At 36.9% G+C, this 14453-nt stretch overlaps 1 protein-coding gene across 1 annotated transcript in view; it reads left to right on the top strand.

Annotated features, from left to right (window-relative positions):
• The window catches only part of LOC149226713 (putative inactive purple acid phosphatase 27), a 33662-nt gene extending 20073 nt beyond the window's left edge, over positions 1-13589 (top strand). Inside the window, exons 7-13 of the mRNA XM_089380277.1 lie at positions 11992-12179; positions 12300-12489; positions 12606-12673; positions 12903-13011; positions 13094-13282; positions 13368-13448; positions 13536-13589. Of these exons, the coding sequence (XP_089236403.1) occupies positions 11992-12179; positions 12300-12489; positions 12606-12673; positions 12903-13011; positions 13094-13282; positions 13368-13448; positions 13536-13589 (879 nt within the window). The remainder of the gene's footprint in view (positions 1-11991; positions 12180-12299; positions 12490-12605; positions 12674-12902; positions 13012-13093; positions 13283-13367; positions 13449-13535) is intronic.
• The last annotated feature ends 864 nt before the right edge of the window (positions 13590-14453 follow it).

The following is a 14453-nucleotide window of genomic DNA, read 5'->3' as shown; positions in this document are numbered from 1 at the left end:
CCAACATAGGAGGAGTCTCAGTGCTGACAATTCGGCAAAATTATTTGATCCTGACCCCAAACCGATTGAGGCTTTGAGGGAGTGATTTGCATTTAGATGGATGATGATTCCTGCACCTGCTAGGTTGTTTTGAGAGGCTCCGTCAAAGAACGCCCAGGGAATACCCTCTTTGATTTACACTGTCTTATTTATATTTTGAGGTCTTTTTTCCTCTGGTTCTGGAATAGAAGTGTATATGGAGACCGCTTGAATGGCAGTGGAATTTGGCTGGGTTCCCTTATCTTGGAAGATAGTTCTATTTCTAGCGAGCCAAACTCCCCAGCAGATGATGGTACCTGTTGCAACTTGTGTAGGTGCAGGTTTGAAATTTTCCATCCTGAAGATTTTCAACAAATATTTACCATATTTATTTTGAAAAATAAAGATCCTTTTATTTGTTTGCTCAACTTCTAGGTCAAGAAAATATTTCATAAGACCAGTATCTATCATCTCAAATTATTTTTTCTTAGTTGCTTTAAATTCATCCAATTCAAGATAACCAGTATAAATCATGTCATCAACATATAAGCAAACAACCAAAATATATCCATGCTCATTTACCTTTGTATATAAGGTAGGCTCAATGTTGCTTCTGCAAAATCCATTCTTGATCACATAACTATCAATTCTACTATACCACACTCTTGGCGCTTGCTTAAGTCCATAAATCGTTTTCTTCAACCTAAAAAATTTATCTTCTTGTCCTTCAACTTCATATCTTGAAGGCTGCTACACATATATTTCTTCTTCTAGAATTCCATTGAAGAAGGTTGATTTCACATCCATCTCATGTAATTTCTATTTGTTCAAAACTGTTGTTGCAAACACTGCTCTTACCATATCCAATATGGTTACCAGAGCAAACGTTTCTCCAAAGTCTATTCTCAGTTGCTGCGAGAATACTTTTTCTACAAGTATTGCTTTAAATCTATCAATTTCACCTTTCTAATTCAACTTTGTCTTGTACGTCCATTTCACACAAATGAGATTTTTATTGTTTGGAAAATCAACCAAATCCCATGCGTCATTCTTTTCAATAGATTCAATTTCTTCATCCATGGGTTACACCCAATTTTCATCTCTGATTGCTTCTTCAAACGAATAAGGTTGGATTGATAACAATGCAAAATTTGAACTAAAATCCAAATCATCATAAACATCTTTCAAACTTCTCATTTTTCTCTTACCATTGTTTGATTCATCACTTGATTGATTGCTAGGAGAATTTTGATCTGTTGGTCTTCTTGAAGATCCATGTTGTTCAGAAAATCTTAGAGTCCTTGCTGGTGTGACTCTATTTGATGTCTTCTCTTGTTATCTCTACTGCTCATTTTTTGCTACATCATCCTCTTCATTAGTGGGACTCTTACATCCACAATTTTGTCTACAGCCCCATTCCATGAATCTTGTTCTTTGAAAAAAACATATCTGCTTATTATGGTCTTCCTCGTGAGAGGATTATACAATTTGTAAGATTTTTGTTGCTCACTATAACTAGTAAATATGCATTTTCTATTTTTATCATACAACTTACCTCTTAGATCCTTAGGCATATGTGCATAAGATACACATCCAAACACTCTAAGATGAGATACACTACAAGACATACCTGACCATGCTTCTTCTAGTACTTTGTTCATAACACTCTTTGTAGCAGATTTGTTTATCACATAAATAACACATGTAACTGCTTCTACCCAATACTCATTAGATATGTTTCTTCCTTTAAACATGCTCATTTTCATATTCATAATGGTTTTATTCTTTCTCTCTGCTACACCATTCTGTTGTGATGTGTATTTGGTTGTAAACTGCCTTCTAATTTCATGTTGTTTGCAGTAAATATGGAATGCCTTCAAGGCATATTCTCCAACATGATCTAATCTCAATACCTTCATCTGATGCTCACTCTAGTTCTCTATTAAGTCTTTGATTTCTTTTAAATTTGCAAAAGTCTCAAACTTCTGCTTCAGGAAATAAACCCAAGTCTTTCTGCTAAAATGATCAATGAAAGTGAGGAAGTAACAACTTCCACCAATGATTTATGTCCTCATAGGTCCACACAAGTTTGTATGGACTAGCTCTAGTGGTTGCTTTGCTTTGTATGCCACTCCCTTTGGAAAAATTTCATGGTGTTTCTTTCCCAAGATGAAATACTCACAAGTACTAGAATCCTAATCCTCTAACCATTTGTTTCTACTGCAAGAATCTCAAACCACAGAAATGCAAGTGTCCAAATCGAAAGTTCCATAACCAATAATCATTAGAACATGCAGCTATAAAATAACTAACCTAGTCACGGTCATTCATGATTATTGGAAAGAGTTTTTCCCCTATCATTTGCACCTTTTCTATCAGCTGCTTGCTTGGAGGCTTATCACATATAACACACTTTTGTCCCTAAAAAATAGCCTTATATAAATTTTTCAATAACTCACCAACACTAATCAAATTATGTTTCAGACTAGGGACATAATATACCTTAGATATTGTCTTTGGCCTACCCTGGCTAGTCAGAATGTGGACCACTCCTCTTCCATCTACATCCACAGTCTTGTTAGTGCCCAACTTTACCTCTGTCTTCATAGATTGATCCAAATTTGCAATCAAATTCTCGTTGTTTGTCATGTGGTTACTACAACAATATATAATAGCCACACATTATCAGAAGGTTCATGCATGGTATGGCAAGCTAGGAACATAGAGCCAGTATTCTCTATAGTGACATTAGCTCTATGCTTTCCTTGATCAACTATCCTCTTCTTGCAATCACGGGCATAGTGACCAAATTTATTGCAATAATAACATTTCACCTTTGATTTTTGTTATAGCCTTTTCTATTGCTTCCACTTTCATGTTCCTACTCTTCTTTTCCATCTCTATGAGCACCATGTCTTCCACCTCGTCCTCTACCTTTCGATCTACCTCTACCCTGACTTATGTCTATTGAAATAGGAACCTGAATTTTGAAAGTGGTTTCTAAATTGCAATCCTTATTTTTGTCTATCCTTGCCTCATCAGATAGAAGTCATCCCATCGAATCATCAACTGTCAACGTTTCCAACTCCTTGACTTCTTCTATGGCTGCTACTACAACATCAAACTTGGTAGAAAAATATCTTAGGACCTTTTCAATCACTATTGATCTTCTATGTCATCACCATAAATCCTTAATTGGTTTATGATAGTCAAGACCCGATTCATGAATGAATCGATGTCCTCTTTTTCCTTCATCTACAAACTTTCAAAATCTCTCCCAGTATTTTGCAACTTAACAATATTGACTTTGAACATACCTTTATAGCTTGTCACCAAAATCTCCCATACTATCTTTGTTGATGAGGTGGTCATAATCTTCTAGAGCACTACTAGGTCCACTCCTTGTTGGATAAGATGCACCTTTGCGCATTCTTATTTTTGTCTTCCTTCCATTGCTCCCTCTCTACATTAGTGAGAGCTTGTTTAAATGCTTCATCTTTAGTATCTTGAAATTCATCCGTGACCTATTCCCAAACATCATAAACCTTTAACATAATTTCTATCTTAATAACCCATACATCATAATCTTTCCATGTACATAATAAAAACTATGAGTAGAAACTGAATAAAACCAGCTTTAAAAAATATATCTTAAAAAACCTCTTTTAAATCTTTTAACCAAACTTAAAAAAACCATTTTGAAAAACCTTATTTAAAAGCTTTCCAGAACTTTCAAAATCCTTTATAAACTTTTTATTCTTGCATGTAATAAGAATTCTCTTTAAAAAGGATGGTCACTTATTAAAAGAATTTCATTCACTTATTAAAAGACTTTGATATAAATCAACCCACGTGACCATTTCACTGACGCCACTCCTTTTAAACAAAACCTTTATTATAACTTAAAAGTAACCCAAGGCAACACATGAATTTTCAATGGGTGATGTCACACCTTACGATATATCTCAATTGTGAAAGTCACCTTTTGCCCTAACAACATGCGAATTTTCAATGGAGGGTGATGTGGCACCTTACGATATGTGAAAGTCACATTTTCCATTAACAACATGTGAATTTCGTAAGCAGTTGTCGCACTTTTTTTTTTTTTTTTTTAACAGGATCGGGTACTTATATACTATAAAACATCAAAAAATGGACTATGCCCCAGTACATATGGAAGGAGAAACACAGTGGAATTGATTCAAAATGGGCTCGTAGTCCCGATTTCCAATTCATTGTTCATGTTTCTTGAATTTTGAAAAACATACCGCTATATTGCCAAAGGAATTGACCTAATAGAAAGAAAAATTTACATTGCATGGAAAGTTATCTAAGGAGTCACCAGAATTGATTAACAAAGTCGTCTAGAGTCTGATATTTCTTGTCACTGTGCTTGGTTGATGCTTCACCTTGCACACTTTGGTTCAAATTCCTGATGTAACTTACTGCTTCTTCTAAGTCGTGGCATTTCTCTTTAAGCCCTTCAATTTCGGCTTTCTATTTCTCAAATTTCTTTTTCTTGGATTTGTTTTCTGACTCAACTTTAGCCTTGAGTTCATTGAAGTATTTGATAAATCGTCCTATCATAAAGCAATGCGCCTTGTAGAGAGCACAACTGCTATTGGTCTCAATCTGGTCTAAGAGGTTATCAAGCATTGTTGGTGCTAGGGGAACTAACTCCTTGTGCTTGATTCAATGCTTGGTCAGCGGTATTATGGAAGTAGTAGGGTGAAGAGCATGGGTTCTGAAGGTAGTTTCCAGGAGATTCCAACTGATCAAAACTCTTCTGGAGGCCAGGGAGAGATTGGGATGTAGAAGTGCTCCAAAAGCTGGTAGGAGCAGAAGACTATTGGGGAGAGAGCTGGTGGAAAGGGGGAAGATACAGTGTGAAAAAGTCAAAATTATTAAGGGGACAGAGACAATATGCACTGAAGTAAGTGAGAAAATGAAAGGGTGAAGGAAATACTGGAGGCAAGACGAAGTGGGAACTAACGAGAGATAGACTATCACCCCAGAACTTGGCGCTATCTGATCCACAGTGACATGCCAGGAGTTAGCGTAGAAATAACAAAGACAAAAACAAGAGATATCGATACCTCTACCGGTGGGCAGGAGGGGAGAAGAAAAGTTAGCACTCCATGCACACCTCCAGCAAAAAACACTGCAACACAAACTGCTCATAACGTTGAAAAACTGCCAAAACACTATGACGGGCTGAGAACGATCCCCGACCTTGTGATCACAAAAACTATTTCTCTGGAGAATCCAGCAAGCCCCTTGCTACTTATAATCCTGCTCTGTCACCATTTTCTCGTGACTCTGGATACCCTTCTCAAAATTACATCTGCGTCGAGAATCATTACGCCTCTTGCCTATGTGGGCAATTCTAATTTTGAATTGACTAGTACCAACCTTGTGCGAGTCCTTTGAACATAATTTTTCCAAATCCGTAATCCTATGTGGATCATCCCTCCTTCTGCGGATTCTCCACACTGTTCTATGAGAATGAACTAAGATTTTGTTAGAGCTGAGATGAGCGATCACCTGTTTCTTTTGACTATGGGGTGTTACATCTGGTTGACTGAAGTGACTGGCTTTACAATGTGACTTAATCCTGTCAAAGGAGGAAGGGAAATCAGGGGATTGATTTTTCATAAATATTTTGAAGATCTTTTACCTTCCCGACCCTTTGGTTCACTGCTTTGTTGGCAAGGGAATCTGCCTCTCGATTATGGACTCTTAGTACATGTTTATATTTGATATTTCCCAGCTACTTGCTATTCTCTAAAATCCTTTGTTTGATTCTATTAAGAGCCTGGTTTTTAAATTCTCCCCCTGTTTCCATAGCTGCAATGATTATTGCTGAGTCGTCAATTACTACTGGGTCTTTGGCTTGGAGTTCATTGAGGATACATGTACCAAGAAACAAATTGTATGCCTCCGCTTTATTGTTTGACATGTTTCCAAGCCCCCATTCGTAAGAGGAGATGGCTTCTCCTACATGATCATGAATAATTCCCCCAGCTCCTGCTATGCCAAGATTGTTTTTAGAGGCCCCATCAAACCTGAGAGTGTATTTCTTTTGGTTTTCGATCCACTTTTCAATTTCCATTTGATTTCCTCTAAGCTTCCAACCTTTGTTTCTTCCCCTTGTCTTTGCTGACAATTGCTTCTACTCCTAACAAACCAAAGGGATTCTTTTATACCATTCCTTTTCTTCTCTCTACCAGTTGTTTTGATCAACACTGAACACTAAGTTAGCACTAATCATCTCTGCCACTAGTCCCCATGTTTTTGCAAGAATGAGTCCTGGGTTAGGCTTTTGACTTTTGAATATACAACTATTTCTAGAGAGCCATATTTGCTAGCAGAGAGTAGATGGGAGACATTTCCAAATTCGAATAATGGCAGATTTGCTTTTCTTTGTATATGGGTAGGATTCCTCCCAGTTCTTGTTTAGGGTTGTGAGCTAGTAAAAAATATCAGTGGACATCTCTAGGGGACTTATAATTTGCTGCCAATAGTGCCTTGCAATGGCATAATCTAAAAAGAGGTGATGACTGCTTTCCTCCTCCCTTCGGCATAAGCAGCACATGGATAGCCCTTGTATACCTTTTTTCCTGAGATTTTCAGCAGTGAGGATCTAACCTTTTATGTGGGTCCAAGCAAAGAATTTTATTTTTGCAAGACAATCATTCTTCCAAAATGCTGTCCTAAGGTTCCAATTTTCAAGATTATTGTTAGGTTGGAGGAACTTATATCCAGACTTCACTGTAAATTTTCCTCGACTAGGTTCCCAGACATAGCTATCTTGGATTTTTTTATTTATAGGGGCTTCTCCAACCAACATTGTCTTCAAATCAGCCCACTGATTTTTCATACTATTTGGGAGAGGCAGCTCCTTCTAGGCAGTCTAGTTCTTTTTCTCTCAGTCAGAGATGTCATAGAGAGAGGTGATACTTTTTGTGTCCATCCAACTTTTCAAGGATCTATACTGTTGGATTTGAATCAATGGTGCAGATCCCATTATTGTGTCTATCCATATGGCAATGTCTTTCCCATTCCCCGGGCTCTTCGAAATGTGGTTTTTGATTTGAGGGATGACTTTTTTGATGAGTTTCCACGCTTGAGTGCATGGTCTTTCTGAGATCAGATCGGTGAGAATCTTTGAATGTTAACAATTGAGGTATTTCTTTAAGAGCGCCTCGACCCACCAACTGCCTTTCTCAATTAACATATGCCAAACAAGCTTAAAGCCCATGGCTTTATTTGTTAGGCTTGGGATCCTGATGGAGATGCCTCCTTTTTCAAAAGGGAGGGTCACTTGTTCCCAATAAACCAAGCTAAATTTTTTTTGTGTCTTGTTTCCCTCCTTGCCATAGGAATCCTCTCATGATTAATTCCATTTGTTTATGGATGCTGGCAGGAGCCAAGATTATAACGTACTAATAGATAGGAAGAGCTGAGAGAAGAGCTTTTATGAGGATAATTCTACCTGTTAGGTTTAACCACATCAGAGCCCAGCTTTGGATTTTCCCTCTCATCTTTTCTATCTATTTATTCCATGTCTCAGACTTAACCCCTTCCTTTGCCGGAGGTAAACCGAGGTAGGAAAGATGGCCCCATTTCCATTGAACCGGAATGTCCATAATTTGGGAATTCCTTTGCATTACATTTAGTGAGACATTTCAAGTTTAAATTCTACACTTTTTGTTATTGAGCACCCCCCCTGAGACAGCCAAAAAAGCTTCTAAGATTTTCTTAAATGTCCTAGCAATGATACGGAGGCTCCTCCAATTAGGAGGGTATCATCAACAAAGAGAGAGTGGTTGATTTCTTTTATCCCACGAGCTATGTTGACGCCAGTTATCTCCCTTTTTTCCTTTGATTTTCAAGATGAATGCTTAATGTTTCCGCAATAATGATGTAAAGGAAAGGGGAGAGAGGACAACCTTTTCTCAACCCTCTAGTGCTTCGAAAGTAACGGCTGGGCCTTCCATTGATCAATGGAGCTATCCATGGATTTGATATGCATTTCATTATAATGTTCATGAACTTAATAGAGATTCCAAACTTCTAAAGAACTGCCACTAAGAACTGATGACTGACTCTGTCAAATGCGTTGGCCATATCCAGCTTGATGACCATGCCTTTTTCATTTCTTTGTATACTGCTATGAATGGCTTCCTGTACAAGTATCACGTTGTCTGTTATCTACTTATTATGGATAAACCCACCTTGGTTCTCTGAAATGAGATTGGGCAAAATCTTTTTCAGCCTATTTGCCAGAATTTTTGTAATAATTTTATAAGATGCGTTACATAAAGAAATGGGTCTAAATCGGTCAAAAAAGAGGGGGTTTGGCTCCTTGCGGATGAGCACCATATGTGAAGTTTTAGTGTTTTCTCCCATCTTGTTTTTTTCTTTAAATATTTTTAACCATTCTTACAAAATATTTCTTTATTATGTCCCAATGAGCCTTATAGAAGGCAATGATAAAGCCATCTGCTCTGGGAGATTTATCCATATGCATGCTCCACTTTGCTTCTCTTATTTCTTCCTCTGTCACCTCTTTCTCCAATTCACTGTTTTGCTGGTCACTCATTTTACTGTTTATTTGTTGAAGGAATTCAACACTGTCCAGTGGATTTTCTTCCGCTATTAGTAGGGATTTGAAGTGTTTGTGAGTTGCTTCTTTTATTTCCTCCCACTCCTTTATTTCCTTCCCATCTACTAGAATTATATCAATTTGGCTGCCAACTCTTCTAAGCTTGAGATTATTGTGGAAAAAGGAAGTATTTTTATGTCCCGCTTTCAACCAGATACACCTAGATTTTTGTCTCAACTCCTCCTCCTCTTGTCTATTATGCCTGTAAAGTTCCATAAAAATTTCCTTTTCGTGAGCTTGTTCTTGCTCTGTTGTTTGCTATTTTTCTTTTCCTCACTCCATTTTCCAGATTCTTATGCATCTCAAATTTATTGTTTTTCTCTGCTAGAGCATTCTCTTTTGCCCAATTTTTTATTGCTTCTCTTATATTTTTTAATTTGGATTCCCAAACAAATTTAGGGAAACCTATAACTTTGAAATCTCAGTTGTACTTTAAGATCTTGTTAAAATCCTCCTTGCTATCCCAATTTTTATTGTATTTAAAAGGGATCAGCCCATAATTCTCAAGTCTGTCTAAAATCAGAACCACGGGCTTGTGATAAGAAATTGTGGCATGTACAATCTTGCTTTTCATGGATGAGAATCCTGCAGCTATACTCTCTTGGATTAATATCCTATCCAATCTTTCTTTGATGTTTTGAGTTTCGACTCTTTTATTGCTCCAAGTAAATTTCCCATTACATGGAAGAATGTCCAAGAGTTTGTGGGCTTCAATAATTTCTTCCAGAGCAGCTCTAGAAGAGTCATTGAAAAACTTTCCTCCCATCTTTTCTTCAATGTTCCTTATTAAATTTAGGTCGCCTCCTAAAATAAACTTGTTTCTTTGGCACTCTTGCACCTCTGTTTTGACAGAATCCCAACATACTGCTTTGTCCCTATAATGATTTGGAGCGTAAATATTTAACAAAGTAAACTCTTCATTTGTGGTTTTACTTTTTAGATCTGTTCTAATGCACCAGTTATTAATTTTTTGACTAGTGAACTCCCATTTCCCTTTATTCCATGTTGTACCAATACCTCCTGAAGCTCCTATGGAGTCTGTCGCTGTTCCTTCAAAACTTTTTTTTTTCCATTAATTTTTGAAAATCTTGACTGGTCATCTTGGTCCTTGGATCAAAAAGATATTTGGCTATTCTTGTCTGATAATATCTCGGGCTGCATTAGTTTTTAGAGAGGAGCCCAAACCCCTGCTATTCCAAGAGACCAAAATCATTACTTGATTTTTGGTGAGCCCCACTCTTCTCCTTCTGCTTTTCCCCGCTTCCTCTTTGTTTAGCTAAAAAAGAATCCATTGGTTGTTAGATACCTGTGGCCATTTCTTTTCTTGTTGTTTCATCTCTAATCTCTTTATTCGACTTCCTCCTTGATTTTTTTGGCTGCTCTAAAGTGTTATTTGATTCTTTGACTTTGTTTCTTGTAAGGATTCGGTCAACGGTGGGAGGAGGGGATGGGAAGTTCTGAATGGGGGTGTGTATGACATGTAGAGATTCATCATGAGAAGGAGAATGAGGGGATGAAGGTTCTTCTTCTTCCAAGGATTCAAAAGGATTTGACGATGATGGTAATGGTTAGGCCATGTTGAGGGCAAGAGTGGAAATCGCAGTAGCATTTTCGATGGGTTGTTTGGGGTTTGGATCTGATTGTTTGTTGTTGGTTTTCTTTCTCTTGACTTGTTCCCATGTGCCATCATTTGCTTCTATATTCTAGGCAGTTTCAGTTTCTTTTAGTTTGTTACATCTATTAGCAAAATGACTGTATTCATGGCATACCTTGCACTTAAATGGGATTTACTCGTAGTCAAGTTGCTGAATATGAGTCCACTGGTCCACTTTGATCTTTATTGCTTCCGGGAGGCCCTTCCCCAAGTCTACTTCTATGCAGATCCTGGTGCAGGCATGCATATTGTCCTTTGATTCGCATCCATCAAGGTATTTGCCAACAACATTTCCTATTTCTTTGACCGATTCGTCTCCCCAACAATGAAGTGGAAGGTGAGGCAAATGAACCAAGACCGGCACAGCATTTGGGATGTCCATTTTTGGATCAAAATCTGGGGACCATCTATTCAAGTAAAGGCCTCTTGAATCCATAAAATATGGACCACTTATGAATATAAGATTCCGATCTTCTTTCATTTCAAAGAGGAACATGTAGTATCCCTTGCCAGAAAATCTTATTGCTACTTTTTCTTGGATATTGGCGCTCCAGTTGCAGCTCTGGGGGAGGGCCACAATCTAGTGAATTGAACAACCAATCCTCTTTCAGCTAGAGAAATAGCAGCCTTCCTTGGAAGACTTGGAGGTAAAGAAATTTATGGGATATCAGCGAGGTTTTTAACAAATTTGGATGCTATTGGCTTGATTTTTGGTGCACCATTTTCTGAGATTAATGAAGCGAAGGCCGTTGCTTGTTCTTCAGCTCCTAGCAGCAAGGAGAGTCGCACCCTGCCATGAGGGGCGAAGAAAGAAAGGAAAGGCGAGCAGGCATGAGAGGAGAGGCAGAGCCCGAATGCGGGGATGCCATAAATGCATCCAGGGGAGCCAAGTAGCAAGGGCAGGGGGGCTGCAGGAGGTAGCGGAAACAGAGATGCAGAGCTAGGTCAGCGTGTGCGTGGGAGCTTTCTTCTGACTCTTATTGCCTACCTTCTCATGCCGAAGCAGCTGTTGCACTTTTAACTCCCTAAGAGATTGACAATTTTGCAACACAATTCTTTAAAAAAAATTGTCAGCCTTCCTCACTTGGCTTTCTTTTCAGTGGCTTTGGCTTTGTAGGTTTTATAAATCTTCTATTGTTGCTTCGCTTTTGATATTAATTGGTTAGAAAAACATAAGATAAAATATACAAAATAACACAAAATTTACACACAATAATATGAGCTGAGTCTCTTCAATTGATCACACAAATTTGATGATTACAATAAACTTCCTGAATGGTATTTAACCTTTTCAATTATCCATTCACTCTAAATAACTTTAATATGTACACACTCTAAATTGGACTTTACTCAAAATAAGAATTAACTCTACTTCACTCATTTAACACTCTCTAAATTTAATCTAAATTTAACCAACTCTTAGTGAAGAAATAATTAACTATGTTTAACCTCTCAGAATAAACATACAAACATAAGCACACCTATCTCCCCCATAAGGTCAATATCTATTCATACTCCTTTTTTTCCCATTTCTGCTCGCCAGTGCTTTTCATTTTCAAACAGAGATACTTGCCTTTCCAAAGTATAGATACTATTCGAATTTATGTGATAAAGATAATGTACAGTATTTGTTCCGTTTTTCATTTTTCAGCCAGGGTCCCTCGGAGTTATAGACGCCATTATAGACGAAGTGTCATTGGGTCAGTTGGAATCTGTGTTCCATATCGGAGATATTAGCTACGCCACAGGGTTTCTCGTTGAGTGGGATTTCTTCCTCCAACTCATCACCCCAATCGCTTCCCACCTTGCCTACATGACTGCCATTGGTAACCACGAAAGGTAAAAATTATGATTCATTTCTACAAATCCCTCCTTGTCCATTAAATCTTCAACATTGATCATATATTCTAAGGACCGTTGATCCAAAAACTCAAATGGGCAATGACTGAAATATTGCAGAGATTATCCGAACAGTGGAGGAAAGTACGAGCATAGTAGAGATTCTGGTGGAGAATGCGGTGTTCCTTATGAGAAATATTTTCCGATGCCAACAACTGCAGAGGACAAGCCATGGTATTCAATTGATCAAGGACCTGTGCACTTCACTGTAATGTCCACCGAGCATGATTGGTCACAAGATAGTGAGCAGGTATTGCAAATCTTTCATTTCAATTTCATCATGTTTTTTTTTTTTTTTTTTGTTTGGTTATCTCGAACATGAGAAGTTCCGAAATTTTATCTGACTATGAGAAGTTCCCTGCGCAGTATGAATGGATCAGAAAGGATTTGGCTTCTGTGGACCGTAAACAAACCCCTTGGCTTATTTTTACAGGGTAAGATAACACCGCGGCATTTTATATTTTTTCAACATTGTTGGAAAAGTCTCTGCATTTAAAAATCAGGTATTAAAAAAACAGTAGATTTAATCCTTACTTTATCAATTTAAAGAGGAATGACATTATCGTGAGATGCAAACATTTTAATACTGTATGTATGAAAGTATTGGGATAAAACCATAAACTGATTCTAACCCTAATGAAATTTTACAATGAATTCCAACAGCCATCGACCTATCTATTCCTCAGTAGATGATGGTCTTATAGGATTCATCTTCCCGAGCGTGGACTCTGAATTTGGTCCAGCCATTGAACCACTTCTCATGGATTACCAGGTAAAAGCAACCACATTTCATTAATCCGAATGACATACCTATTAAGAAAAATTACATGTGTGACTTTGAATAATTATTGCAGGTCGACTTGGCTTTATGGGGTCATGTTCACAGTTATGAACGTACCTGTACTATGTTTGATAAAACCTGTAAATCCCTTCCTACAAAAGACGTGAATGGTGTAGATACTTATAACAGTGCAAATTACAGCGCACCAGTCCACGCAGTAATAGGGATGGCAGGATTTTCTCTGGATAAATTTGTAGAAAACGTGAGTAATCGAAATGAAACCGAAACATAGAAATGCAAATAACTATACAATATATTATATGTGATTAATATATATGTTGATGCAGCCTGCTAACTGGAGTTTGGTCCGTATTTCTGAGTATGGATATACACGGGTTCATGCATCGACCCAATTACTATTTTTTGAGGTAAATCATGTTATGCGTACCCTAAGACTTTCAATCCTCATTTTTAAATATCTATCGGTTACTGTAACCCTCACCCGTTATTTTCAGTTCGTTGGTTCTGATACACGGACGGTGAAAGATCGCTTCCAGATGACTAGATAATCGTGCATGGCGAGGTTGTTAAAGAGTTCACCTCATTCAGTTCTTGATGATCACCCATCGGGGAGAATTGACTGAATTGCTTTGGGGACGTTGTTAAGAGTGATAAAAATGGCTAAATCATACATAGTTACAGGAATACAATTATATTAAGCACAAATGGTGCATGTGTAAACACACACGATTACATTCAGATTACTCTTTTAAATAGAGTTTCTGAGATCCAACTTATTCCTAAATTAGATAGAGAGGTTGACAGAATTTCTCAACCATCACAAACCAACTTCTTAAATATGGAATGTAACCATGAACTCCAACAAAGAGACCACAGCTCTATTAGCCAAAGTATTCCTTAATTCTTAAAAAGAGGTTTTCAGGTTGTACTAAATGTAAAGCATTCATTTGATTTTAATACCATGTGGAGGCTCAAGTGTTCAATTGATTTTTATTTACAGAACTATTTATGTATTCTAATGTATATTTTTCAATTACTTTTATTGATTATTAAAAATTTAGAATTTAAGATTTTTAGTTCGAGGAAAAATCAAATAAAATTGAACCTTACCTAATAATAAAAAATCCTTACTTTTCATTATTAAATCTAATTCCAATTCCTTAAACTAAAAACAATAAAATTAATATTAATTATAAAAAATTTAATTTTAATAAAATATAATTTTATTATTAATGGTAAAAAACTTTCAAATAAAAATTATGAAATCTACTTCATGTCACATTAATATAAAAATATCTCATCATCAATTTGTTTAGTTTAAAATAATATAATTATTTTTAATTATAAGAAAAATAATTTTAATAATATGAGAATTATTATTAATTATAAAACATTTATTTAATTTTATTTAT

This window comes from Pinus tabuliformis, chromosome J, assembly GCF_031772625.1.
Source record: "Pinus tabuliformis cultivar Carrire ecotype Pingquan chromosome J, CPIR1, whole genome shotgun sequence".
NCBI lineage: Eukaryota > Viridiplantae > Streptophyta > Pinopsida > Pinales > Pinaceae > Pinus > Pinus tabuliformis.
This window is presented reverse-complemented; position numbering and strand designations above follow the sequence as displayed.